The sequence below is a fragment of the Rhinolophus hipposideros genome (assembly GCF_964194185.1).
Source record: "Rhinolophus hipposideros genome assembly, chromosome: 18".
NCBI lineage: Eukaryota > Metazoa > Chordata > Mammalia > Chiroptera > Rhinolophidae > Rhinolophus > Rhinolophus hipposideros.
This window is the reverse complement of record NC_138064.1, coordinates 23,795,668-23,823,250: the sequence shown is the minus strand read 5'-3', so window position 1 is coordinate 23,823,250 and position 27,583 is coordinate 23,795,668. Positions and strand designations below refer to the sequence as shown.

At 33.8% G+C, this 27,583-nt stretch overlaps 1 protein-coding gene across 7 annotated transcripts in view; it reads right to left on the bottom strand.

Moving 5' to 3' along the window:
* DGKB (diacylglycerol kinase beta) overlaps positions 1-27,583 on the bottom strand; it is a 416,933-nt gene that overhangs the window by 198,934 nt on the left and 190,416 nt on the right. For 5 of the 7 annotated variants that reach the window (XM_081080246.1, XM_081080244.1, XM_081080245.1 and 2 more), the window contains 3 exons: positions 27,366-27,442; positions 22,995-23,015; positions 12,392-12,545 (listed from right to left, as the gene is read on the bottom strand). In XM_081080246.1, coding sequence (XP_080936372.1) covers positions 12,392-12,545; positions 22,995-23,015; positions 27,366-27,442 — 252 coding nt within the window. The remainder of the gene's footprint in view (positions 1-12,391; positions 12,546-22,994; positions 23,016-27,365; positions 27,443-27,583) is intronic. The other 2 variants (XM_081080249.1, XM_081080247.1) reach the window with 2 other exon arrangements.

Below are 27,583 nucleotides of genomic sequence, written 5' to 3'. Positions count from 1 at the left end.
ATTTTCATCTTATAGAGATGTCTCTGCAACCAGATCACATGTACCCAATAAGACCTGAACGTAAATCCAAATAACCTTTGAGGTACATCTGGAAACAAAAGAAGTGTTTGGATGAGATGGCTAATGGGTTGAATGGCTACTGTGTTCCTAATCAACCAGGAGTTAATAGAATAGAGGGAATAATCCCAACCAAATACAGTTCTACTGGTGTATACAAGCCTGTAATTCCTTAGTGTACCTCTACTTGATCATATCTTGTCCTCTATTCTACTTCCTTTGATGAACATCTGTCATCTCCTGCAGCCATCTCAAGATAACCAGCATATAATTTAATGCGTTATGAAAAATCATAAGTTAGTTTTATCATTTACACTGTCACTACTAATACAAGGAACCATTTGTGGAATGGCAAATACATGGCAGGAACCAAGCTAGGAGCTTTAAAATGTGTCATCTCTCTTAATTCTCACATTAACCCTGTGAGGTAGATTGTGTTACTCCCATTTTATAGATGAGAAACAGGCTTATAGAGATTAATTTCCCAGAGTTTCATAGCGAGCAAATCCATCCTCTTTATTCCATACTAATAGTTTACAGACTATCGTTGGTTCAAGGCCAATAGTAAGAAGAAGAAAAATAATATACATCTTAATACAGCCTGATCCTTTTGCACACACTAAGTATCATAACTGTCCTAACATTTTCTTTTCTATGTTAACTGATTCTCTTTACTATTCCATTTCATTCTCAAAATTCTGTCAAAGACCCTCTAAATTGAATTCACTACAGACTAATATGTTCCTACCCACAGTTTGAAAAACACTACTTCACATCCTTCCTTCATTTTCTTTACCAAAGTCTTATTTATTTCAAAAACATCTCTATGCTTCACGTTAATTCTACTTCTATTTATAGTTATTGAAAAAATATAATAAACTGATTTTCTTTCTTAACAGAAGCATCACTAATACATATCTAATACAAACTAATATAGTTATTTTTAAAACCAAAAAAAGGCAGAATTTAAAACAATCTTAAGCTTTAAAAAAAAAAAATTTTCTAACTCACCAACTAAAACATAGTCTATAAGAATAAGCAGATTCAACTTATAATAAAAGTCATTTTGGTGGTGACCCTTGACATGACCATAACTTCCAGACGTGGAGAACAGAGCCCTTGAGTTATGGTTGGGTAAACCATGACCTAACTCATCCTGCCTGATGAAATAATCTTCTCTGTGCTTCCCTCTTATGGTACTGGAATGATTTAATCAGCTCGTTTTTAATCTTTTACACAAAAACTCAGAACGAAATAAGAAAGAATGAAAAGAATATGCTGTGACATTTATTTGAAAGAATGCCAAGCTTATTATACATTCGCACTTATTTGGAATACTTTTGATCATTCGTTTGTATTCATAAAAACTAAGGTGCATGGTCTTTCACTAGCAGCTTTCACAATACTGAATATAAACAGTTAGAGAATGTGAGGACCACATGATTTTGTTTGCCTTTCCTGTATGTATTGTATATATTGTATATGTATATATGTATGTATATGTATATATTGAACACGAACATACACATATAATTTATATTTAGCCGCAACCTTTCTGAAAAAACATATTAGTGTCCTAAAATACTTTTTGTTTGACAAAATGAATAAATACTTCCCTTCCCATTTGCTGTTCATGACATGTTGTAAACTAAAAGCTGTATTATGTGTTTAATTGTGTCATAATTTTGCATTCAAAAGGATTTAAAGTTTACAAAAAAAATAAATCATGGGCATACATGACAACACACATTGAGGAACTATTTAACTCTTCGCCAACTCCAATTACAGCCAAATTTGAGGTAAAACATACACTTTTTTTTGCAATGAATTATAGAGTGCATTAAAGAAAAAGAAGCAATGTCAAAGACCTTTTTCACAATTACTTTATAACAAAAAAATTTGTAGAGCTGGGCTTTCCTAAATCTTGAGGTGTTGAATTGATGAAAAAGCTCACAGGTTTGTTCATACTCCTCTCCCTCCTAGAGATCAGCCCACTTTTCTTTTGTGGTGAAAATGCTTCTTTATATTTTCATTTTATTTTCTGAAAGCAGACCCTGAGACTCAATCTGTCTAGAGATGGATATTCTACTCTACCATTTATAATTTATTTTCCTTTCCCTAACCCTGGCTAAAGGTCTTTCATACTACTTATCTCCCTCTATGACAGTCCATTGCCCTAAAGTCAAGTACTTTTCCTTTAAGACAGATTATGCTAGTGGTTATCCGAAACACCCAGAAAACAATGTAAATGGAAAACAAAAAGTTGCAAGCCTGGTTTCTTGACTATAGCTCCTCAGTGAGATGGTAAATCGGATCCTCCATTCCTCTTTAGCTGCAATAACCTCCGGTGAAGAGGCTCAAAATTCCACTTCACATCAACAAAGTCTATTTTAACCCATCCAATCATTGGTGAAACTCTCTTGAGAACTAAAGATGAACATGAAGCTAGGCAAAACAAAAGGTGTTTCTTTGGACTCAAGGGGCCAATATTTAGCTCTGTCATGTACTTGATTGACACGCATTCTGCAGGTTCTCTGAGTTTCCTGAGGTCATCTTCTTTAAATATATCTTCACAAAAGTGAAGTGTCTGCATACACACCTTTTATCTCCACATACCCATGTATAGCTATACATGTATACATATACATGTAACAGTGCACAACAAGATACTAAGTGAAAAATAAGCATTGTAGTTATAGAATATTAATTTTATTAGGAAAATTATCTTGTACTTTGAGAGCAATTTTCTGTTTTTATGATGATTTTTGGCATACTACACACACACACATATTAAATATACATACATATATATATATATATATATAAATTCATATATATAAACATTCTCTTCAAAGTTTTAACTACAAAAATAGTTACACTTATCAACTTGAACATTGCCTACTGTTATCGTATTCTCCAAGCACATAATTTTCATTTTACTAAAATCTAGATACTCCATTTCTGGAAAGAATAACCTGAACGTTTTGTTCTAATAGCTACTTTTAATTCTAGTCTCAAGGTTCAATTATTAGCAAATAAGCTTGGGGTACATGTCAATTACTGCCTCTGCCAGTTTTATTTTCAAACACTTGCATTTCAGATTCTGAAAACATTAGCATTATCTCCAGTTTCCCTTCATCTATTCAAATGAAATATTCAAAACTAATAACATGCAATGCATGTCTAAACTTCTAAGGCAATAAATCACTGGCAATCTGGCTTTTCAATTTTTGTTAATACTGGTTCAATATGCAGAAATTTTTGAGGCTTATGAAGCAATTTGTCACATAGTATAATCCTACTTCTCATATCCATTTTAATAGTTATGATGAGTAGCATAGATAATCAAGAGCAAAAGCAATTGTTTAGCATTATCATATATTTCATGATTTTTACCCTTCCAACTATGTTTGTCTTAAGATAGGATTAGAATTATCTTTTTATGCTTACAAACTGGCAACAAAATGAGATAGACTGGGGTGCCAATCAACAAGGAATATAAAATAGATGGTGATTCCTCATAAGTCAGGATAGGCAGTAGGATTCTGTCACTGACAAGAAACCAAGGTCAGCCAAGTTCCTCTAAGAACATACTCTGAATTTCATGTTTGAACATTGGCAAAAACTCAAACAAACAATTACAAGGAACAGGGTTTCAAGCACAGGTCTTTGGGGGAAATATTCTAAGGCCACTTCTGTGAGGAAAGAACAACAACACTCTGGCTGTGTGTCAACAACACTTAAACACAATGGTCTTATTTGACTCTATAAGTTTATTTTATAGACAAGAGGGTGAAAAATCAGAGAGCAAAGTAAACTGTTGATGGTCACATAATAATCTGAGGAATCAAGGGCTAAAGACAGGTCATCTAATTTCAGGCTATAGGCTCTTTTCAAAAGCGGTTAAAACAAGATCTGTCCACATCAGTCGTATCTAATACAGCATTTTGCACTGATAGAAATGTCATACATATGTATGCTCTGTCCATATACTAGTATAAACCACATTTCTGTTGAGGACATGAAATGAGGCTGATGTGAATGAGGAATTCTTGTCTTATTTGTCAACTAATTTAAATAAAATAGCTGCACTGGATGAGTGGCTACCATGTTGGACAATGCAAGCTATGTAATGTCTGCAGGTACAGAATTGAAAAGTTGGTTGAATTACTCTCAGTTCTTTAAATATACCTAAGTATGGGGGGAAGGAAACACATTAGGTCATGATACCAAAATTTCTATTTTTGTCACATTATAAAGAAATACCAATAATACTGCTTAAATTTTACTGTACTCTTTCAGAATACATGACATCTTAGGAAAACAAATACCAAAACAAACAAACAAAAAAACCCTACATTAAATCTGACCATTATCCTATGTCTGCAAGCTAAAACTCTGGAAAACAACCTGTTTAATGGATAATGGTAATAGCTGGCATGCATGGAAAATTTATAATGCACCTAATACACTATGTTTTTGAGTCCTACAATACCAAGTAAGATAGATGCACTTATCTCCATTTACATTTGGCCAAACAGAGACAAAGACAAGTAATGCAGCGACAATTCAAAAGGCAGTCTGAATTGTGATTTCATGCTTTGAGGATAATTCCATGGGGTAAGAGAGAAGAAAATAAATCAGAAGAAATCTGTCTCCTGCCTCTCAATAAATGACCTTTTGTTTTAGGAGTCTAGTTTCCAAGGCTCTTAAGAGTGCATACATTGATTATTTCATAAACCTTTGGAAGGAAATTACATATCCTAGCCATGTCTGCAAGCTCCAAATGTTCATCTTACATTCAGCCCATTTATTGACCATCCATTATAATACATGTTTATGAGAAGCGTGTGTACATGTGTGCCTGCATGTGTAAATATACACTTACATGCATACATGTTTACCAAAATTTTACCAGCATTTTCTTACAGAGATATGGATTATGAATGATTTTCTTTTTGCTTATCTGTTTTTTTCTAATGAGTATGAAACTAGCATGCCCTTTATAAATATAAAGCCAGATAAATATTAAGGACCTTTAATTGTTAGTCATGTAAAATCAGGTTCTAGGCATTAGGGAAAAAACATTGAACAAAGCAGGGTGAAAAGTCCCATTTTTACAAGGCTTTCATTCTAGTGGATCAAAGCAAATGCTCAATACCACTGAATATTTTCTGGCTATTACTAGGCATTTTTAGATCGTATCACATATTAAATAATGTTATGATTTCATTAGAACTTTGCAAGGTACTGAATGCCATATTTTTCTTTATTAGCATATCAAAAATGGTAAAAAAATATTTGTGAACATGACAGTGCAATAATCTTAAGATGATAACACTATCATGTAATATGTAATTATTTTAAAACACCCCTTTATTATTCTACAAAAATCCCTTTATTTTGGGTGAATACATCTAATAGTAAAGATGGAAAATTTGAACACCAACATTTTATTTAGAATATTCAGAAAGAATAAGAAACCTGTATAATTAAGTCCAATGTATTCAAACCCATTTAATACTGAAAGGGGAGATAATAGGGAAACTTTTCCTTAACTGACAGGAATTTTATCATGAATGGGTACTTAAAGTTATGGGGTTATCTCTGGTTTCAGTGAAGGGTTTTCACAATAGAAGATTTATTGGAGTAAAATAATGTGTGGATTACTACTACTGATAATAATAATTAGAAATGTGGATTTGGTACTATGGAGGCATAAGAAATGTAATGGTTGATATAAATAAATGCTAATTTGCCAGTGGATGGAAACTATTTAATCTTTATTTCAAGAGCATTTGTATGTAGATATGTAAGCTGCACAGACTGTATAGAATCATTATTATACAGTAAATGTGAATCAACATTAATAAATGTACAAATATATTTGAAATGCCTACTATGTGCCAAGAATCTCCCTATTTCATAGTCACTTAAGCCTTTACTCTGTTCAGTTTGTGTTTCTCAGGAAATTGTCTGCCTGTTTTAGCATTCTGGAAACTGAAGTAGCTTATTAGACACAAAAGACCTATAAAGCTACCTACAGTAAAGAGTGTACACACACACACACACACACACACACACACACACACACACACACTTTTAATATCCTCAAGATAGTCCTGATAAGAGTCCTGTATAGTTTCTTCTCAGCACAATTAATGAAGTGTGTCTTTTGGCAAGAACATTCAGTAAAGTCACTTGGCAAAAGAATGTTTTCCCAAAGGTTCAAGTACTTCATTTTCATTGTGCAGCTTTCTGTTCTTAATTTGATTAACTTCCTTATGGACAAAAAGGAATTGTTTCTCCCTTTCTACCTAAAAATGTACTTGTGTTGTGATTCTCTGATTACATAGAAAGCATGAGAAAAGTTGTATTCCACTAATAATATTATAGCTTAACAGCACAAATCAATTAACCATCGCAACATGGGATAGGCAGTGAGAAGGGGCCAAAGAAAAAGTAACTTAACTTTTTCAGAGACAGTTATTTTTTTTCGATCCTAAATATCTTCTGGATTCTTTTATATACCTTCAGCCTCAATCCCCTTCATGATAGCCTCCACACCACTGGCAGTGTGATTATTTTCTGGCTCAAAAACCTTATAATGGCTTTCCAATTTCTTCTGGATAAAATTCAAAACTTAGCATGACAGACAAAACTCTTTACCACATGGACTTGGCTACCTCTCTTCCATCTTTTCCAGCCATTTGCCTCCAGTAATTTGATCTACTTCAGCCCAACTGAGCCAAGGCATAGACTAAGATCTCTCAGTGATCTCCGTAATTCTACCTTCCTCCAACCTTCTAAGGCCATCAAGACTCTCATCCTGCCAGGACTACTCCTGCAAACCCACCTCCAGGCTACGTCCAACACTTCTAAGGTCCAATACATCTGTTCTGGGACCATCAAATATGATTTTCTTATGACCCTTATCTCAGTTTAACTCAGTCATGAGAAGCCCAGGATTCCTAGTCATCCTGAGCTTCAACCTGTGCTGTCTGTATGATTCATTTTCCCCAATAGCACGAATATCATCTGGCATGCTATACGTTGTTACTTACTTATTAGTCTTTTTCTCCCTACAGATTGTAAATATCTATGGGGTGAGGAGAGTTCCATTTTGCTCACTGATGTATCCCTAGCACTTTGCATAGGGTGTGGTACATTATAAGTATAAATACATATTTTTGAATGAGTAACTACTGAATGTCTTACATTTTGTGTATTGTCCTTTGATGGGACATGTTGTTTATAGGTGAAAAGAAATGTACATGTTACTTTCTCTTCTTGGAACTCCCTTTCTATTTTGTCCCAAACTGTATCTTCCCTTACCTCTACTTAACCTGGATAATTTCAATTTACAGTTAAAATCTCAGTCACATGATCCTGATAAGTAGATCATTGCATTTATTTTATTGTAATATACTTGATCACCTAATTGTCTGTCTTTTGCTTAGCTCTAAAGGATCCTCAGCTTTCCTACAGAATGCTTGGCACATAACGTGTATTAAAAAATGGATGGATGGATGCATGAAGTAATGAATTAATGAAATGGATAATTAAAGGGGAAAACAGGTCAATTTGCTGCATGATCTGAGTTAAAGGGTGCTAGGAAAATCTTTTCTCTTTTTGCCTTATAAAGCAACTAATAAAAAATAATAAAACTTTCTTACACCTACCCATGATTAATGAAATACATTTACTACTATTATGGAGTCAATGTTTTGGACATCGTGGAGCCCGATAGGAATATATAGTATGGGTGTCTGTACCAGTTAATAAATCATATTATATTCTCTTTTAATTACTATATTCTTAGATACAGTAGTTTATTAATAACTACTATCAATTGTTATCCTACACAAAAACAAAGATAATTTAGCTAAAGGTAGCTCATTCCAGGAGTTTGTGCTGAGTTGGCATATGGGGGAGTTGGGACTGGGTGCGGGGTTGGGGGGGGCCAAGGATGAACCAGAGCTAGATGGTGTGACTTTTACAAGGGTCCCATGGTTGCTGACCAGTTGCACATTCATCTTATCAATCACTGCATCCCTAGCACAGATCACAGCCCATACTATTGAATTAGAGTGAAGCATTACCTGAGGCTTGAAGAAGTCAGATTTTGCCATGAGATAAGGGCAGAGGAAAAATCATGCAGGAAAGTACAGAATTCTGAGTAACCAGAGCATTTTAAAGTCACAGACAAGAGTTGGATATGAAAAGGGTCTGGAGTACATGGAGCAATGAGACATAGAGAATTTTGAACTACAGGCAGACTCTGTAAGCTGCATGGCATTGAGCTTAATGCTGTGGAACTCAGCTTTTATCATCTTAATGGCACTTCCCAGGCCCTGTGGTCTCATTAAGGGTATTTCAGAAGGAGTGTCTGAAATGGAGGGGGAAATGCAGAGTGACTAGGACTCTCTGTGCTCATGTCCCCTGCACCCCCCTTCACCAAAGAAACTCTGCTTTAATTGGCTTTAAATATCAAGGATTTAAGTTCTCTTGGAATATAAAAGTTTAAAAAAAACACTCCATGAGGTGATAGTGAAGACCTAAACCTTGGAAACCCAGGAGAAAATAATAAAACTTCTGTGTTAGAAAGAACATTTTAGAGATGCGAAGTCAGGGCCTATTGGGAGCCATGTTAATTGATGGTCTATAACACAAGCAATCATGGATCAAAATGCCCGTGGGAGAATGAGAAGAAGTTGTCATGAGTAACATAAGGCATTTTGTAATTAACTAAACATGACCCAGTGGAGGGTAGGAAGGGTCCAAGATTTTAGAATTGGAAAATTGATAGATGCATGGATTCCATTTACCAAGAGAGAAGATAGGAAGCAAGTTTTGGTAGAATATGATTACGTGACTTTCAGACACATCTAGTTTGACTCCTTATGGGATATCCAGATGAAGATCTCCATTTGGAGTACAGCTAATACATATTCTCTGTGAGGTGAAGAAAAAGTTCTGGGTTGTGTAGGAAATAATAGAAGCATGTTTGTATTATGTGGAAAAAAAAGTCACATGATTGTTGAGAATGAGGAGGAAGATTTGAGAAAACTGAAAAAGGTTTGAAAAGTTTAACCAAATGGATCTGGCAGAAAATATCAAGAATAAACACGTTTTACAATAGACTTTAAAAAAAAAAAAAACTGAAGAGGTGTTAAGGCCATGCTAATACAGGGTGTTAGGAACTTGCAGTGGCAGCAATCTGCATTTTAAAGAAATTTCTCTCTGGTCATGCTCAGTGTTCAAGTTGTAGGAACTGAGCTATGAGATCATATGTGATTCATAGTTAAGGGTTTACGATCCACTTGCAGAAAAACAAAAGTTTTCAATGCTTGAACAGTTCTGTAAACAGAGCAGTTCAAGTGATAGATTTTAGGGATGAAGATAAAATAACAAGTGGATCACCGGACTCGCCAAGAGGTCAGGGATAAAGGAAATGGTATTTGCAATGAAGCACAGGAGGTTATGAGAAAGCTGGAAATACCATGCCTTAGGGATACCTTCAAAAACTAAAAGTCCAACAGGGGAACAGTAGAAGTAATTATCTTACACATAAAGAGGTGATAAGAACCATTTGCATCGCAACAAAATGTTTCAAAAACGAATCATCCACTATACAAAATGCCAGATGGATCATTAGGTATTACAAGTTCAACAAAACACAGCTACACACACAACATTCATACCCATTCATAATTATTTTAACCATTTTAGTCTATAAAAACTATTTTTTTTACTGCACTTATGTTTTAAAATATGGAAGGCAAGCTTTGAAAAGGAATCACAGTTTATTATTGCGGCATGAGGTTTACACAGCCCAGCCGTTGTCGCAATTGCTTTCAAACAGGTCTGTGACTGTCCCAAAATGAAGTACAAGCTATTATTCCCTTTTCATTTTTTTTTTCCATTTTGAAACCTCATTTGATTTCTATTGCTTGTAAATTTGGCATCTGCTATGTAGTACTTGCTATAAGCTATTTGATAAAAAGGGTGTGAGATTCAAATTTCTGGCAACACTACCTAAGTAATTTATGTTCTCTTTCCTGTCTGACACAATTACTCAGACAACATATCAAAAAATATTCCCCCTTCTCCTTTCTCAAAACCCAAAGACTGTAACTCTTCACGTAATATTAAATAAGGAACAACATTTTTATTTTAGTCAGTCTAAGGTATGTGCAATCCACTGAAAGCATGAAATGGAAAAGTGGGAAGTTTTCATTTCTAGATCAAAGTAATCACTTTTTTCCATTTAAAAATGACCAGCCCAGGACACTGGTGAGCTCTGCCACCACACTCGAAGGACAGACCTCATTGGAACTCAAATGGAACTCGTTCAGAGAAAACCAGCAAGTGTGGTGACCCCTCTCAATTCTGACATTAGGGGGATTATTTTAGGAACTAAAAATATTTTATGGGTAGTTAAAGGTTAGGATAAATGTATTAATTGCTGTATAATTAGAAGGGATCAAAATATATCATGTGGAAGATCTACACTTGATTTTCAAAAGCATAGACCAACATGTGATTGTTCTAGGAAACATGTTATTTCATTAACAGAAGGTAAAGAAGTACAGCATGAGGGTTAATAGTGTGGACGCTTCATCTGATGGCCCAGGTTTTCTTTGTGGCTGAACCACCTCTGTCTTAATGATAGGTTTTTAAATTTTTAGTAATCCATGCACCAGTTATTAAACTTCTCATGTCTTTACCCACACTTCGATAAATCTACTTTGTGATGCTAAGGCTGGAAGTCTCTGGCTTAGCTCGGATTTCCCAGGCCCTTCGCAGCAGATGGTAAGATCAAAACACTTTCAATGACGATTCTGAGATAGCATTTGCTTTTTTCGCCCTCATTCTCTCATGAGTATACGGTGGTGTTTCCAAGAGGCTATATGATACATGATATGGAAACACAGATGCAAGTATGGTTGGCTATTCAGCTGTCTTCTATGAAGTCAGACATTACACTGTAACAAAGTAAATGTATGCCATTCTTCTCAGTATATTTTTAAATCGTCACTTTCATAAAGATATGTTTTTTTTTGTTAACATGCAATGGGTTGCTCATTGTTATTCTTAGAATATCTCATTTTTAATATGGTAAATAGCAATAGATATCACCCACATAAACAAAAGCTCTTGGGGACCCTCAATAATGTTTAAGGTACCAAAAGACTGTTGAGATCAAGGAGTTAGAGAAATGCTTCAGTAGACTACATTTCTCCATCGCCAGCTAGAAACCTGTGAGATTCACAGGGGGTATTATAGAGACATTAGAAGGAAGGAAAGACAAGGGCCTGGGTCCTGCTAGTCTACCTGCACTTCTTATTAGATTTTTCCAGCATTTCACCCTCACAACACAGAGTTCCAATAGCAATAAACTCTAATATCCAGCTTATCTTCACACCAAGAAAGGTATACCCTCGTGATACTTCTGAGAGGTCTGACATCAGGGCTATAGGTCCCTCCTTGAGCTCCTGAGTTATCAAAGCCAGACAGGAAGTATCCCCTGCACAGAAGCCTGAGGGCAAGATCTGCCAGACAAGCCCTCCCTTCAGAACTCTGCATCTCAGCTCAAAGAGTTCCTTCCTTCAGGCTTCTGCGTTTTGATTACTCCACCCTAGGGGGCAGCACGTGCTTCTGCCTCTCATTACCTCAGTATCCAACTTTGCGTTTTTTTCAACTCTCCAACACTGTTGAACCAATTTCCTATTTCACATTCTCTAGATTTACACTGTGAGATTTCTGTTGTTTTTCTGATTGGATGGTGATTGATACAATTAGCAACAGGTTTTAACATATTAGACATCTTTAAAAAGCTACACACATGGAAAAAATTAATCATCTCGATGGTGACAAAAATTTAATTAAGTATCTAAGAGAAAAATCAACTCTTTTCTGAACTTACAAATACAAAAATGTGAAAGTATGTTAGTAATTTCCACAACTGATATTAAATATTATACTTTCTAGACATAACTGCTTTGTGACTACATTTATATATACATATATACATATATATATACACATATATACCTTTGATTCAAATATCTCTTGAAATTATTACCTAATCATAGACTTCTCAGGCGATGAATGACAACTGATGAAGATAAGGCATTATTTTCTCTAATGTTTAGCATTTATTATTTTGGAGACATTTTAAATACTTTGCACAACCTTAGTATGAAACTATAAATCCTGCAACAAAGGTGAATTTTAAGCAAATTATCTCTCTGTTATAGAGAACTTACACTGATTTTCACTTTGAGGTTTCTACTGTATATAAATTTTTAAAGTAAATAATTAAACTTACCACCTGAAAGGAGAGCAGGCTTGCTTTTTACCATTGGACTAGAATGAGGAAACTTGTTGCTAAATGACATGAAAAGATGTGCTGTGAAATCATCGGGAAGCTCGGCTTCCAGGAATGTCTTCATAAATAGCTTGAAACCTTCAAAATCTATTGTCTGAAAAAAATTAAATATATATTTTAAAACTCAGCTAATGTTAAGATTTTATGCTATACTTAAAATTATTAGCAATACAAATGACCTCATTTTTATATCCAAGTCTACAAAATGTAAGTAACTATTTGAGAAACAGATTGGGCAGTCCTAGGCTAACATTGGTGACTAGATGCATGTCTTACCTGTGATGGTGTAGCAGGAAAAGCAGGAGCATTACATCAGACATTTCCATTTCCACAATATTTGTATGATTTTTAAAAACCTACTCTTTGAAACTTAGTTTCTTCCTCTATTAATTGAGAATAACATTCTCAATCCCACAGAGTTGTGTAATGACTAAATCAGGCCCTTAAAGTGAACATGCCAATGCAGAGTCATAAATACTCCAACAAAAAGAAATTTCTCTTACCTCCTTTCCCTGTCTTTAATGGCGAGTATTGTTTTCAACAATTGGGGAAAAATGGATAACATTAAAGTTCCACCCTAACACCAAGATCAATAGATATAAAAGTCCAAAGTAAATTCTAAAACTTCCTATGCAGACTTTCGAAGAAACCTATTTCAACCTCACTAGACAGCACTATAAAAGAGTAGACATTTCTTTGGAGAGAACCACTGCTGCATGGAGGGTCTCCCTGTCCACTTGGGGAAATGGTAATGGAAGCCACCTTCAATTTTCACGTTTATAAGAGTATTTCACAGGAGCTACCCAGAGAACTTGCTTTCTCCAAGAAGAGGAGACAGTGGGCCAGAAGCTGACTCTTGCCTGTGAAACGGAAGGCAAAGGCAAGTAAGTGGTACTATATTAGTCTTCGCCAACACTATCCAAAACTGTAGGGACAATGTAGCAGAACTAGATGTAGACCCCATGGAGAGAAGGCCAGTGAAGTTGTGCTGGGTCCCATCCCGTAGGCCCTTTGAAGCTACAAGGAGACCCACAAAGAAGGAGCTGGAATAAAGCCACATCTACCCAGATCAAGAGAGTGCAAGGACAATAGGTCACGTAAGAAGCCCTTAAAGAACATTTTTGTTTATTTTTCCTTATCCAGTTTAAGGTAAATGAGATAAAACTAAAAATAGGGCAACAATAAAATTTAGCAGACTGACGCTCTTAATTTTGTTCAAACTCCTGGCAGATGAGAATAAAAGCAATTCTTTTAAACTGATCTTTTAGACAGAAAATGTCTCTTTTTCCTATGTAATAATATTGGGGTAAAGTGGTAGATAATGACCAATTACATTATTGTATTATTTTGACTAAAACAGAAATGGAATATGATACACAGGGATATCATTAAAGAAAGTAAATTTTACTGATCAGATCACATGCCAATTAAGTATACAAACTATGTATGCTTTTGTATCTACTATAATCTCAAGCCAATAAGAAAACAAAGCCAAAAACTGCACTTTGTTTATTAACAGTTCCAAGACTCTGCCGACACCTTAGTGTGACATTTTTAGTTTAGTTCAGTTTAGTCTGCTTTGCTTATTTATTCCCAGAAGGGCACTTCAGGCATTTACATTTGTGGCAATAAAAAGACTTCATTTTCTTCCATATTTAATAAATTACCACTATAACAGATTATTGTAAATACAACTAATAGGTGGAACCACATAACTAAAAAACTTTAAATAATGTAAAAATATAAGAACAGCCTCAAATAACATAAGTACTTTCAAAAAGCAATTTGTCCCAATGAAGGAAGCCAAGATTTTAAAATATGTAGATGAGGCCAACAGCCTGAGCACTGTACACAGAAACAGTTTCTTGAGCAGGGGCTCCTATTCTTACTAATATGGTTCCTCTGAGGTGGCCTATTGAAAGAGTAGTCCACTTTCAGTTGTATGAGTGACCGACTCGGAGAGCTAACCCTCAACATGCACAACCCATGGGAAACCAGGAGTTAATTGTGTTGTACCATTGTAGGAAGTTTGCGTAAGGAATATATCCAAAGGCTTTGTGGTTAGAAGCAAGGTTGTTTACATTGGCTCTTCCTTCTGCACCCTAAGCTGTTTGTAGTCAGCACTGTATTGGTAACAGATATTAAGAGCAGAGTTTTGAAGTCATACTGTATTACCTGGATCAACTCTGGGCTCCAGCACCTTCAAGCTGTATGATGGTGAGCAATGCATGGCACCCCTCTTAATAAGGAATACCCCTTAGTTCTTGTTTTCAGTTATCAGAAAAACTTTCTGAACTTTCTCAAGTGTTGCAGCTCTCCCTTGCTTAGCAAGCAAACAACAGCTTAGTTTTATTCTCGGACAGCTCTAGGCCTTAATTTTCTCCATATGAAAATCAACCATTTAGGCTTGTTTCTTAAATGTAATAACAAATTGATATAAATCAATATAAAAGGTACTTAATGTATGCTTGGGCACATAATACTAAAATAAAATTAAATAAATAAAAGGAAGCAATGGTTTGTGGTGAGATAGATTTCTTTCTATGATCTTAATTTGCCTTTTTTTTATTGTTCCAGAAAACTGGAAAATTTGCTGCATTTTCCCAAATTAAACCTGAAGTTTTTGTACCTTAGACATTTTGCTGTAATTTTTCTGTATCAGGTAATATTGGCAAATTACTGCTCTCAGAAAGCAAGCATTTAAAAACAGATTATCTACTTTAAAAAAATAAAAGCTATTACAGACAAAAGAATGGAATAAAAACGCCCTCATTCTAAGATGATTTCTCTTAGATGATGTCATCCTATTTATTACTGAAGTTTTACTGATGATGTAAATTTCTTTCTTCAAAATCTTTACAGGGTTAATGGGAACAAATTTCCTTTCTCTTACATTTCCTGTCATTACACACAACTTACAATGTTGCAAAACCCAACTTCCTTAAAACCAAAAATATTAGCTGCTTCAGTGTGTCCAAAGCACTGAAGAATTATTCTACAATGCTTTGCCTGGTTAATCCATCTCCTTCTTTTCTTATTAGTAAAAGATTTTCAAATCTCGTAAAATTGTATGCTGTCCAAAACATCAAACATTTCTGTAAGGACAGATAAGGTCCTCAATCTATACAGTTTCCTGATCTCATGAGTTAGCAGACCATTTCTAAATTTAGGAATTGTATTTTTTACTGTCATTAGAATTACTTTTTGAAGATCGTGACCTTTAAATAGAATGAGATCATTTATATGCATATCAGTGGAAACACTAATGAAAAAAATTGGGTCACACTTAATTGAATTGGCTGTAAGCTCAGAGACACCCACACCAAACAATGTTTAAATTTTTGAAAACTTCTTTTTATTTATCTTTCTTTCCCCCCCCAATAAGGAACATCCACTGTCTATTTAGGGAGATACAGAGAATCTGTAAAGAATATAGGCTGATGAAGCTGCTCAGATGTTCCTGCCAAATTGGCACCAATTCAAAACCCATTTCTATATGCCTTTCATTATGATATCTGACCATCTGGACCCTTTGTTTTTAAATCCCTGTTAATACTAAAGAAATAACACCAGTACTCATCCAAGTAGATTCAAAGTGAATGAAAATAAATGTCGTCATTCTATCACTAATTTATTTTGGCAGTTTCGGGATGAAGATTTTCTCATATTCAGCAAATGTTCACTGTACACCCACTTGGCACTGGGTTTTGCTCCAGGTGTTGGGATAAAGACGTTACTGAAACATGCAAAAAATCTTTCCATCAGGGGCTTATCTTCTAATGAAGGAAATAAGAAAATAAAAAAATAAATCAGTTAAATGTACAATGTCTGATGGTACTGTGTTGTAGGAAAAATAAAGAAGACAAAGGTTCATATATGTGGGAGGGAGGTTCTTGCTGTTTTAAATCTGAGGACCAGAAAATGAGAATCTGTTCTCTGAATAAAGATTTACAGGAGGTGAGGGAGAGAGCTTTGCACATATTTGGAGAAAGAGCATTCCAGATAAACACAAGAGGTAGTGCAAATACCCTGAGGTGTAAAGATGCTCCTGTTTTAGAGGAATTTCTGTTGGAACGAGTGAGGAGGAGCAGCAGACCACAGCAGGAGTGAAAGAGGACTAGAGTAGTAAGAGATATGGTCAAAGACATGACCTTCAGTGGTGTGTGGGCTGGGGCAGATTGTGAAGACTATCTGACCATCAATACAGAGTTATGGCTTTAAGTTTGAGTGAGAGGAACAGTCATTGGAGGGTTTGCAGCAGGAAATCACAAGATTCAAAATATTTATTAATCAGTTGTGTGTACAAGTTTGTTAGAAAACTGAACGTGAACTATGTTGTCAGATAAAAAGGAGTGTTATCATGGTCCTATAAGGTCCTGTTCATTAATAAATGGTCTTTAAAAGACAGAAATGAATCACTGAACCATTACAGATTATATAACTAACACAAATCAGGAACAAAGAATTGATTTTAACTCATTTATCAAGTTTTGATCGAGGGCCTACTATGTGTACAACACTATGTTAGCTACTGGGCAAAATAACTCTGATCATATGAGGTAGGCAATAATGTAACTTAGCCAGAGGTTTTCTTTCATCATTTCAATTTTGCTTTCTAATGTACATTATTAATAATTATTAAATAAAAAAATAATGTAAAGTCCCCTGAACTAAAGCATATAAACTAATATGAAGCATAGCTACCTTTCTGAGATTTTAAATACACCTTTTTGATATTGAAATACCTTCAGAAAAAAATTGCTTTTTTTTTAAATGTCTCATGTCATTTGCATAGCTTGTACTGCCATTGATTGTTCATTACTTGACATATCAGAAAGCTGCTTAAGAGACCCCTAAAATTGCAGTGGAGAAACTTCCTTTATAGAGAAAGAGTGAAATCTGAAATTTGAAAAATTACTCTTGGCAAATTTTTTTTTCCACATAAGAGGCACATAATCCATCATTGTAGCTTTACCTGAGACTGACAATTATTAAGATTCAGTAGACAGAAAATTATAAATTTATTTTTGAGTAAAAGATAGTAAATAGCAAGAAAAACAAACAGTGCTACTCTAAGTTATTTCCGTACATAATTACAAAATGCAAATGATGGATTGGAAGAATTTTAAGCAGAATGTTTTTGGTTTTTTATACACAAAATCCCCATAATGTTTAATTAAAACCTAATATACATACATATTTCCATATGATTTTATATGATGATATATTTTTTTAATTAAATTTATTGGGGAGCAGAACGTTTTAATCATGATTTTCAGTACATCTTATAATGAAGAGTCTGCCTCCAACTAAGCTTTATACTTCAGTTGGCATGCATTTTAATCTAGTATGACACTGTTTTGTCTATTTTTCAGCAGTATTACTGGGGCAGATGTGAGCTGCTATTGAAGCTCACATATAAATACTCTAACGTTATTTTGTCCTCAGAAATAAAACCCAATGAAACTTTCTTGAACTATGTATATATCTTTTACATTAATAGTGTCAGCTCTTAATTATCACTTGTGCATTCAGTTTTAAAGAAAATTTCAAAAGGGAGTTCTTTTAATGCAGGTATGTGTGCACACAGATTTTCAAGTCTATCTTCTTCTTCTCTGCTAGACTGTAAGATCCAACACGACCGCATCATAGAGCATTTAACATAGTGTCTTTTACGTTATAGAAACTCATTATATAGTTGATGTATGGACACTGGAATAGTAAAAATAGCAAAATTTCATCAAATACCTCTTTTTACGGCAAACTAGTAAGATAAAAAGATGATTTGGGTAGGGTGATAATAATTTGCAAAATAGAATATTACAGAAAGATTCTCAGCAGGAATATATTTTTTACTAATTTAATGTCAAATGAGATTAAAGTATAAGTGTATAGCCATATAATTAAAACAAAACTAAAAATAGTAAAATAACCAAGAAGTTGAAAGGATTTCAAATATACACTATCTCACAAATTCTGTTCTTTTTAATCATCAAGGCCCAAATCTACCAGTATTGGTGCTGTGAGATATAAAAGACCAGGAAATACTCAGTCAACACGTAAAAGCGAGGGACTGAGATTTTCCAACTGGGTCAGGAAATCCACTAATTATTGTCAAGGCTTAAGACTTCCCTGAGTTGAAGCATTTTTGTCAGCATTTTATAAAATAGATTAATTTGATATTCTTTGATAGCAAACATCATCTTGACCATTTCTGTTTCTCCCACAGGATCAGACACAATATCGAGTATATATTATATATGCAGTAAATGCATTTGGGATGCAACCCAACAGCTTCTTTCTGTTCCAGATGCTTTTCTCACTTTCTGTATGTTTCTCTCTCATAAGTAGATGTTTTATGTCAAACTCCTCCTTAAAGCTTCCAATCTCTCCTTATAATCTTTATAGTCAGTGATATGCTCTATTATCCGTAAATGGGAAGATGATAGATATCAGACATTTGAGTAATATGTTTGTTGCATATAATGGAAACACTATATAAATGTTACTGTGCTCCAGGAACTGTGCTAAGTATGTTATGTATATTCTATACTGTAATCCTCACAATTAAGCAGTGAATAGATTCTATTATTACTCCTATTTTTATGGACAAGGAAACAGACTCAGAAAGTTAGTATCAAGGACCTGAATATTTTCAACTTCAAAGTTCACTATGTTATATAGTTAAGCAAACTATAATTTTATAGACATATTTTCCAATAGTCACACATAGTACAAGATACTTTGCCACTGGTTTATCACTAGCAACTATATTCATGAACCTATCGATAATTCTTGCCACTTTAGAAAAAAAATGATATGAAGTATAAAAATGAAAAGCAACGATCACTTCTTAAGGTGTATAAATGTCTAATCACTATGTTCTACACCTGAAACTAACATATGCAAATTATAATTGCAAAATTTTAAAAAAATAAATAATATAAAACATAATTCATAAATAAAAAGTAATGATATAACTATCCACTCAGTTGTCCACTCTTGAAAAATCGAGTTAACTATAACTCTTTTTATATCCTTTGACATTCCAAGGATAATCTATTGCTTTTGACCATATATCTCAAAGGTGTTCTAAATCTGCTCTCAGCTTCCCCGCTGCCATCCCAGTTTTCATCAGCTGACTGTATTGTTTTAATAATTCAGACCTCTGAAGTCTACTGTCCACATTACTTTTGGAGGTATTTTTCTAAGTGAAAATTTTAACTTGTTGATCTTAACAAAAATATTATGATTTTCTTTATCTATTAAAAATCCTTTAAATACTTAGGCATTCTAATCATTTCTAACCAAATCTCTAGATTTATTTCCCTTGGATCTTTCACTACGCTGCTCAATAAAGCTATTCCTGATTACGAGAACACACAAACGAAAACAATAGATAAACCCTAAAAATAAACATTAGGTAGAGCAAACACCTAAATAGTTTGTTCTACTAATCCTTGGAAAAATGCAAAAAGATCACCTGAAGATACCAGCATCACATTTTTTCTCTAACCTGATTTTTAACTCTTATATACATTATGTAATAAATGTTATGAAAGAATGATATACATAGTGTTCAAATTCCACATTCCAAAGTTGTCTGTTATTATTAAACTCTGGAGAATTATTAATTTATTTTCCAAATAATTTAAGCTTGTTTTTAAAACTCATTTGTAGAGAAAACAATTGGAAGCAATTGTTAATATATAGTATATACCTTAAATAACTTAGTTTAAATTTCTGTATTTTTTTATAGAAGGTTAGGGAAGAAATAGATCAACTGTGACAGATATCACCTAGCCACTTGAAGCCGTCAAATTATTAATTTAAGCTTTCAAATTAGGATAAGATGTAGCAGATGGTTCATTCTTAAATTCTAAACATTTTCATAGGTATAAGATAGTGTATTTTATTTTGTAAATGATGAGATATGCAATTTACTAGAAACTTGCAAGAAGCTTTTCAAATTAATTTGTTTAATTATGATCAAATATAATTAATTAATCTCAAATATTTATGTAAACATCTTCTCAAATTGCTGGACATGATTTTATTCTGTACTACAGTAATTCTCTGAATATCAAGGCATGAAAACTGAAGCCACATATTGAAATGGAAGTTATTATATAATTATTACATAGTCAGTATCAGGTTAATAACAGAACTGTAGTAGGCACTTTATTATTTAATTTGTTGTTGTGTTTTCAAAACTGTGTTCTGGTTGTAGGTTTGATAAGAAAAGGGAGAAGACTCAAATTGTGTTTTTAGTAATAGGGAAGAGAAGCAGAAATACTGGTGAGCATGTTCCTTCCATTCCTTGCTAACTGTCTGGCCTGCATTTATGCAGTTGTGGGAGGTGGGGCAAATACCACAGATACAGTAACTCCACTACAGGGATAGCATACTGGATTGTGGCCAGGCTGGGCAGGGAAGCAAATCACATGTTATGTCCTCCATTCATACCTCATGGCAGAAGGAAACTGAAGTTGGAAGAGGTATCAGTGTTATATTTCCTCACTTTATACATGAGAAAAGTGAGACTGAGAAAATCAAGGTCACGGAATTGGTTGGGGGTGTATCTTAGATGTTCTCACTTCCACTTTTCAAACATGTTCCAGAACTTTTGTATGAAATCAATTGGTTGCTAAAGCGTGCCAACAGCCACTGTCTCCAAACATCAATGGAATACCTATATCTCACAGATAGAGCTCATTATTTTATATAGAATTTAACCCTTTTAACAACTCAGTGAGGCCGGTACTGTCTTCATTTTATAGGTGAATAAACTGAGGCTAGGAGAAATGAAATAACTTGTCCAAAACCTGTTAATATGTGGCAGATGTGGAATTTGAACTCAGTTCAGTTGGACTCCTAAGACCACGTTTTCTCTGTTATTCTTTCCAGATGCTTCCCTTAATGGGAAAGGTTTAAATTTGCTTCTGGAAGGACAATTATAGCTCACAATAAAAGGGTGTTTATATCATTGCTAATAATTATATCAGTGTCAGTATCCTTGTTAAAGGCATTTAACATATTACAGTAGGCCGCAACAGTACAAAATGTAGGTTGTGAATTCCCAGGTTACTTACTAAGGAATTGAAGCAACTCACTTGTCTGAATGTAAAGGGTTTGCACATTAACAAAAACTACAGTACATAATACAAAGTGCAAAGATAAGGAAAGCCCAGGGAGCTAAGAAAACACAACTCAGCCTGGGGCTAAGAATCACATCCAGAGACAGGAAATGTAAAATGAAAATCCTACACTCACAGAATACTAATAGACAAAGAACACAGAAAGCACAACAAATACGGAAGCCCTCATTCTTTTTTTTCCTTTGGCTACACTCAGCTTTCCCTGTTCTATTCTGCAACTGAAATTGCTTCCCTAAGAAATAACTGTATATGGAATAAAGACTGAGCAATTGATGTGGGGAGGAAGAAACTCATTTTGCTAACTTTGACACCATTTTCAGACAGTCTCTAGTGGGGATGCAGGTTATGCAGAAAGGTATGTTTGTTGACCAAAGTGTTAAACAAATGACCTGTAATAGCTAAATCTGTTTCATAAAAGCAATAATGTTACGCTGAGGAGTTGCCTCCTAATACCAAAAAGCCTATCTAGTCCCTCTTTGGGGGTCTAATAGGTTTCCACACTCTGAAAAAGGCTAGTAAAAGTCATCACAGTCAATGAGTTGCCATTTCCGTCTGCCTCATTCTAGGAGATTGTAATATGTAAAGCCTCTATCTAGGTCAGTCAAGATCATCATGATGTAATCAGTCGGACTGTAACATGTCGGGGATGAAATTACAGTGCCAGCTGTCATTGAAACCACAGGGAACCTTGTGAATAAGAAGCTGCTAGTACACATCCAGTATTGTCCAAGGGGCCAGCATGATGGTTTTAGACTACTCATGTGTACTAGTAAGATATACTCCTAGGTGAAAGAAAATTCCATTTAGAAAACCCCAAAAATGAGTTAATTCTTTACATCCAACTGAACGATGGACCTTAAACTTGCTTTGCAAAAGAAACTACCAGGAAAGAGTGGCTGAAGTAACAGGTTACTCTTTTTTTTTTCCCTCAGAAAGGCAAAATTCAATAGCTTTTCAGTTATATTTCCCTCACAAATTCTAATAGCATTGTAGATCAAATTTTACAAGTCCTTATCAATTGCATTTAAATGCAATCTTTAACCTCCCATTGTAAATTAGTAAAGACTTTTATTAAATAAATTATTTTATCCGAACCTTGTTAAGTTTAGTGAAATTAGAAAATGAAATTCAAGAGTCTATAAAACTAAAGCCCACACTCTGGACACTTTTTGGTTCCATTATTGCATCAGGTCCTCCATCTAAGACTTTGATTTGAACAAAGATCAGTCAATTATAACTCTGTAAGTATTATAGGGAATCTTGCATATTACATGAAACTTACTGGTATAGAAGTATATAGCCTAGTGATAAAGATGAAAAATTCATAGCTTATATCAGAATAAAGAAAGGAAAAACAGATTTTAATAGAAAAGAAAATGTCTTACTTGGTTAAGAATGTCTTGTTTCTGTGCATGCAAGGAAAGAAAGAATACATGTATTAATGTAAGACAATTTATGCTCATTATCTCATTATCACTGATAATTTAACTAAAAAAGGTCAAGTTTACAGATTGATTTTAAAACATACCCTAGATCCATGGGACTCAAAATGTGATTCCAAACACCAGCATCAGTCAACTGGGAAACTTACAGAAATACAAATTTTTGAGCCTCACCCCAGAAACAGAGAAACTAAAGGGAGCGGTGGGGGAGAAATCTGTGTTTTAAGAAAACCTCCAGGTGATTCTGACACAAGCTAAAATTTGAGAATCACTAACTGAATCAGTCTTTGAATGTAATAAGCAAACAGTTCTAATTGATACATGCTAATTATAATGAATAACACATACAGTATGATTAAAACATTCTAGAGAAGATTATGGAATATAACAGTATATATAAAGACAGATTATAAATACTTAATCCCTACTCCTAATGTTTCATTCTGTTAGAACATGCCTAGCCTCTCTTCATGCCTTTAAAGATAAACATATTTCCATACATAAACCACTACTTAAGTTCTTCCCATCACTTTAGATGTAAATGGAACAATTTAGAGTTGAACTCGAAATTCAGGGCAGAAAAAAATATATATATATATGTATGTATATTCAATGCTAAACTGGTTCTCTCTCATTATCAAATAATACTACACTAATGAATTATTTGTATCTGAATGTCCTGACTCTGTTTTACCATGGACCCTCTCACTAAGACTGGATAGCTACTACAAACTAGTTCTAATCATACTCTTAACATTATATTATTCACATAAGATTGGATGGAGACTAATAGAAATCTTATACCTTGTTAGGCATGAGTCAGTAATAATTATCGGCACTAATATGCCATACTCGTTAAATAGGCAATGGCATTCAATGTACTATTCCACATACTACTAGGTGTGATAAAAAAATATGGTAAATGTTTAAATTTTAAAAAAAATATTACTGTAAAAGATATACGGCCATTAATCCCGCTCAAAATATCTGCCCCCGCTCCACACCAGCTTCCCATCGTTCTTGACACTTTCTGAAGCAGTTCTTTCATGGTTATTTTGACTTTGTGGAAGAGCCAGAAGTTGCACAGTGCTAGATCTGGTGAATAAGGTGGATGAGGACACACCATGATGTTTTTATTTGACAGAAATTGCTGTACCAGAAGTGATGTGTGACATGGAGGATTGTCATGATAGAGGGTGAACTAAAGATGCTCACGAAAAGGGACTTCCAGAATTGCTTCGGAAAGAGGTAAGAATGATGGGAGAAGTGAGTGGGAATATTTTGAGGGGGATTCATGGCAATGTGTCTTTTACTGTAATAATTTTTTTTAAACATGCACTGTACCTTTTGATCACACCTCATACATTGAATGGAATTGCCTATCTGAAACACCTTTCCATTCCCCTATTCTTCTCATCTCTCAAGACCTTCCTTCTCATTCTATGGCCTAATCAATGAAGGGAAGGGGAAGGGTATCAGTCTTAAACTGGGATTCCAGATAAATGGGTTTTAATTATGGTTATTGTCGTGAACTTAGCTAGTTAATATTGGAAGTCATTTTATTTTCCTTAAAATGAATTCTTTTTAAAAAAGACTATAATCGTATTTATTTAGGAATCTCAAGACCTTTTAAAACTTTGTATTCTTAAAGAATCTTTAAAGCCATTGTTTAGATTTATATTTTATGATTCTTTTGTTTCTTCAAAAATGATTATCAAATGATTGTTAAAAGACAGGAATTAAAAATAAATGAATCACTCATACATTACACTTCATATATCTTCTCAATTAAAATAAACTTAAACAGGGCACATTATCATCGGATTAAGTTTTTATATATAGTACTTCCAAATTCAGTAATTCAAGTGAATGATAAGAAAAATAATGCATCTACATTTAAGCAGCTATATTTTATAAGAGAAGAGTGAATTAGATATTTAGATGTCTCTTTGTAAATATGGATAATTATGTATATAATACAAGCCATGTTCATTTGAGAAAACAAAAGATTAGTTATTTATTCTAAAGGCAGACTGAATTAATTATTTTAATAATAATATTTATTATAATAATATTTATAACATTTATATGATATATAATATACTTATAATATTCATAATGATAAAAGTTAATTATTTTTAATTGAGCATTATTAAGTAGTCATCAATACCAAACAACTTTGGGTTCAACTTGACCAGTCAATAGAGAGTGAGAACTTCACATGTGAGTCAACAGTATGATTCTTTACAATTTTTTTTATGAATTCTTTATGAATTCTTTCATACTATTAGAGTAACCTTTTATAAATTGGATGAAGTCATGTACTGAAGAGAACCTAAAGGTCTTAAAGATTTTTTCTCTCAACATTGAATGTTCCTAATTATTTCCTATTGTTTTTTATGAAATAGAAACTGGTATTTAAGAGTCATATAAACTTAATTTTTTTCTCCTGAAGGGAAAATACATACCAGCATTAAAAGTAGAGAGTAGTTTCACTCTTAAATTAGAATTACTTTTCAGTCATAAGAGATTTCCCTTCTTCTGTTTTTTGTTTTCAACAGTTTGTTGTTGTTGTTGTTTTGTTTGTTTTTTAAATATGCATTTCAAGAGCAGATCTGTGCATTTGTGGGGAGATGTTTCATTATTGAAAAGGCTGACATCATATGTGTGTCTAACAATGAATCTAATAATTACCTCAATAAATCCAGTATGCAGTGACAGATAATCCTCATTAAATATGTAATATCAGTAAGACAGTCTTGAGAGTCCTTTAAATAAAATATTATTGAACCAAAAAGGCTACTATGCAAACAACATCACATTCCAACTGAATTTATAGCCAGCAGGTATCTTTAGGAAAAAAAAAAAAAAAACGAAACTGTTTTTTTTCTCTGTATATAGATTAAAAGACATGCGTATTTTCAAGTATGGTTGGGAATGCAAATATTAATTCCGTTTTGGGGTCTTTATAGCAATTCAGTAAAGTTGACATATTTAACTTTCCCATTCTGCTTTCCTGGTCTTTGAGATTTTCAGTTCTACAAATTTATCTGCCAATGTTTTTTTTCTCTTACTCTATAGCTTCTAGGAAAATAAAATGTGAAGAAAATGTAGGCCAGATATCTGTTTCCCCCTCCAATATCTTAACATAGGAAAATGAGAATGGCTTTAAATTGCCTTATTTTCTCCATAATTTGTAGGCCCTAAATATTAACTTAATTAAAAAGATAAATCTAGGTTATAGAGTTTTAAAAGGTACAGTAATGCATCATAACCTAGACATAATAAAAATATGACATGAAAATAGCTAATTATTAGAAATAATTAAAGGAAATTATCAAACAATATGAATGTTTCAAGACTGGAAATTAGAGATTGGGTTTAGACTAAAACATATGTCTTATAAATCCCAGAAAAGTAAAATACTGAAGGATAACTAAGAACTGTGCTCCTTTAAACACTCAAAACCAAAATGACATGACAAAAAAATACAAATCACATTTTAATCAGCAAACAAATCTATGTAGATGGCTAGATAATGCGTTCAGACAAAAGGGTCTTTTGCAAGGGGCAGTTTGTATTAATTCTTGTAAACCTATCTTTGGTGAAGTAGCAAAAAGACTCACAGTAATGATGATCAAACATTTACAATGTAACATTTCTCCGATGACATTAAACAAGAGGTTATTTAACAAATAATTAGGAAAGGAAAGGCATTCGTTCAAGCACAGTGTTCAAAAGCAACTGAGAGGACAAGACATTTTTTATAAGGACAGAATTTCAGGGTCTCTTATACTAACTGGGAATTGGCAAAAACAAGACAGGGAGAAGAAATCCCTCTCTTTTTGTCCAAGCTGGCTCTTTAAATAGTTCAGTTATAGCCATCACCAAATTTTCCTTCTGTCAAGGGAATAATTCCCTGAAAGTAGTAACCCCCCGGCCCACATCAATGTTCATTTGGGGTTTAAATTTGTAGGTCACAGAGTGAGACTAAGGCACACTTTCTCGTCCCTTCTATCTAATCCTTTTTCTTAACGTCTAGGAAAAGAACCAAAAACTATATAGTAGATAATCAATACTCTTTCAAGCACAGAACATAGAAATGTTATTTTCATTAACAAAATGTTTTTAGATTTAAAAAAGGTAAGTACAAAATTTAATATATCTTCCAGAAATTCATTATGAATTTAATTTTGTTTATATTGCCGTATACGGTTTAACATATATGTATTCATTCCCCCAAGAGCAATTGATTAAGAAATCCCTCCCCCAAGCACTTATAGGAAACTGATATAAAGAAAAAAGAAGATTTACCCCTTCGGGATTATATTTTGCAAGCACACCATTACCATGGAATTCTTCAAGAACGTCCTTTAATTTCTTTGTAGAATCTGTAAGAAGTAGAAAACACACAAATTATCTATATATGCCTGCTGTGGTATGTATCCCAGTCCAGATACAAAGACCTCTTAAAATATAATCACCAACAGATATTAACTTTTCAAATGAATATGTAAAGTGTTCTTTGACAG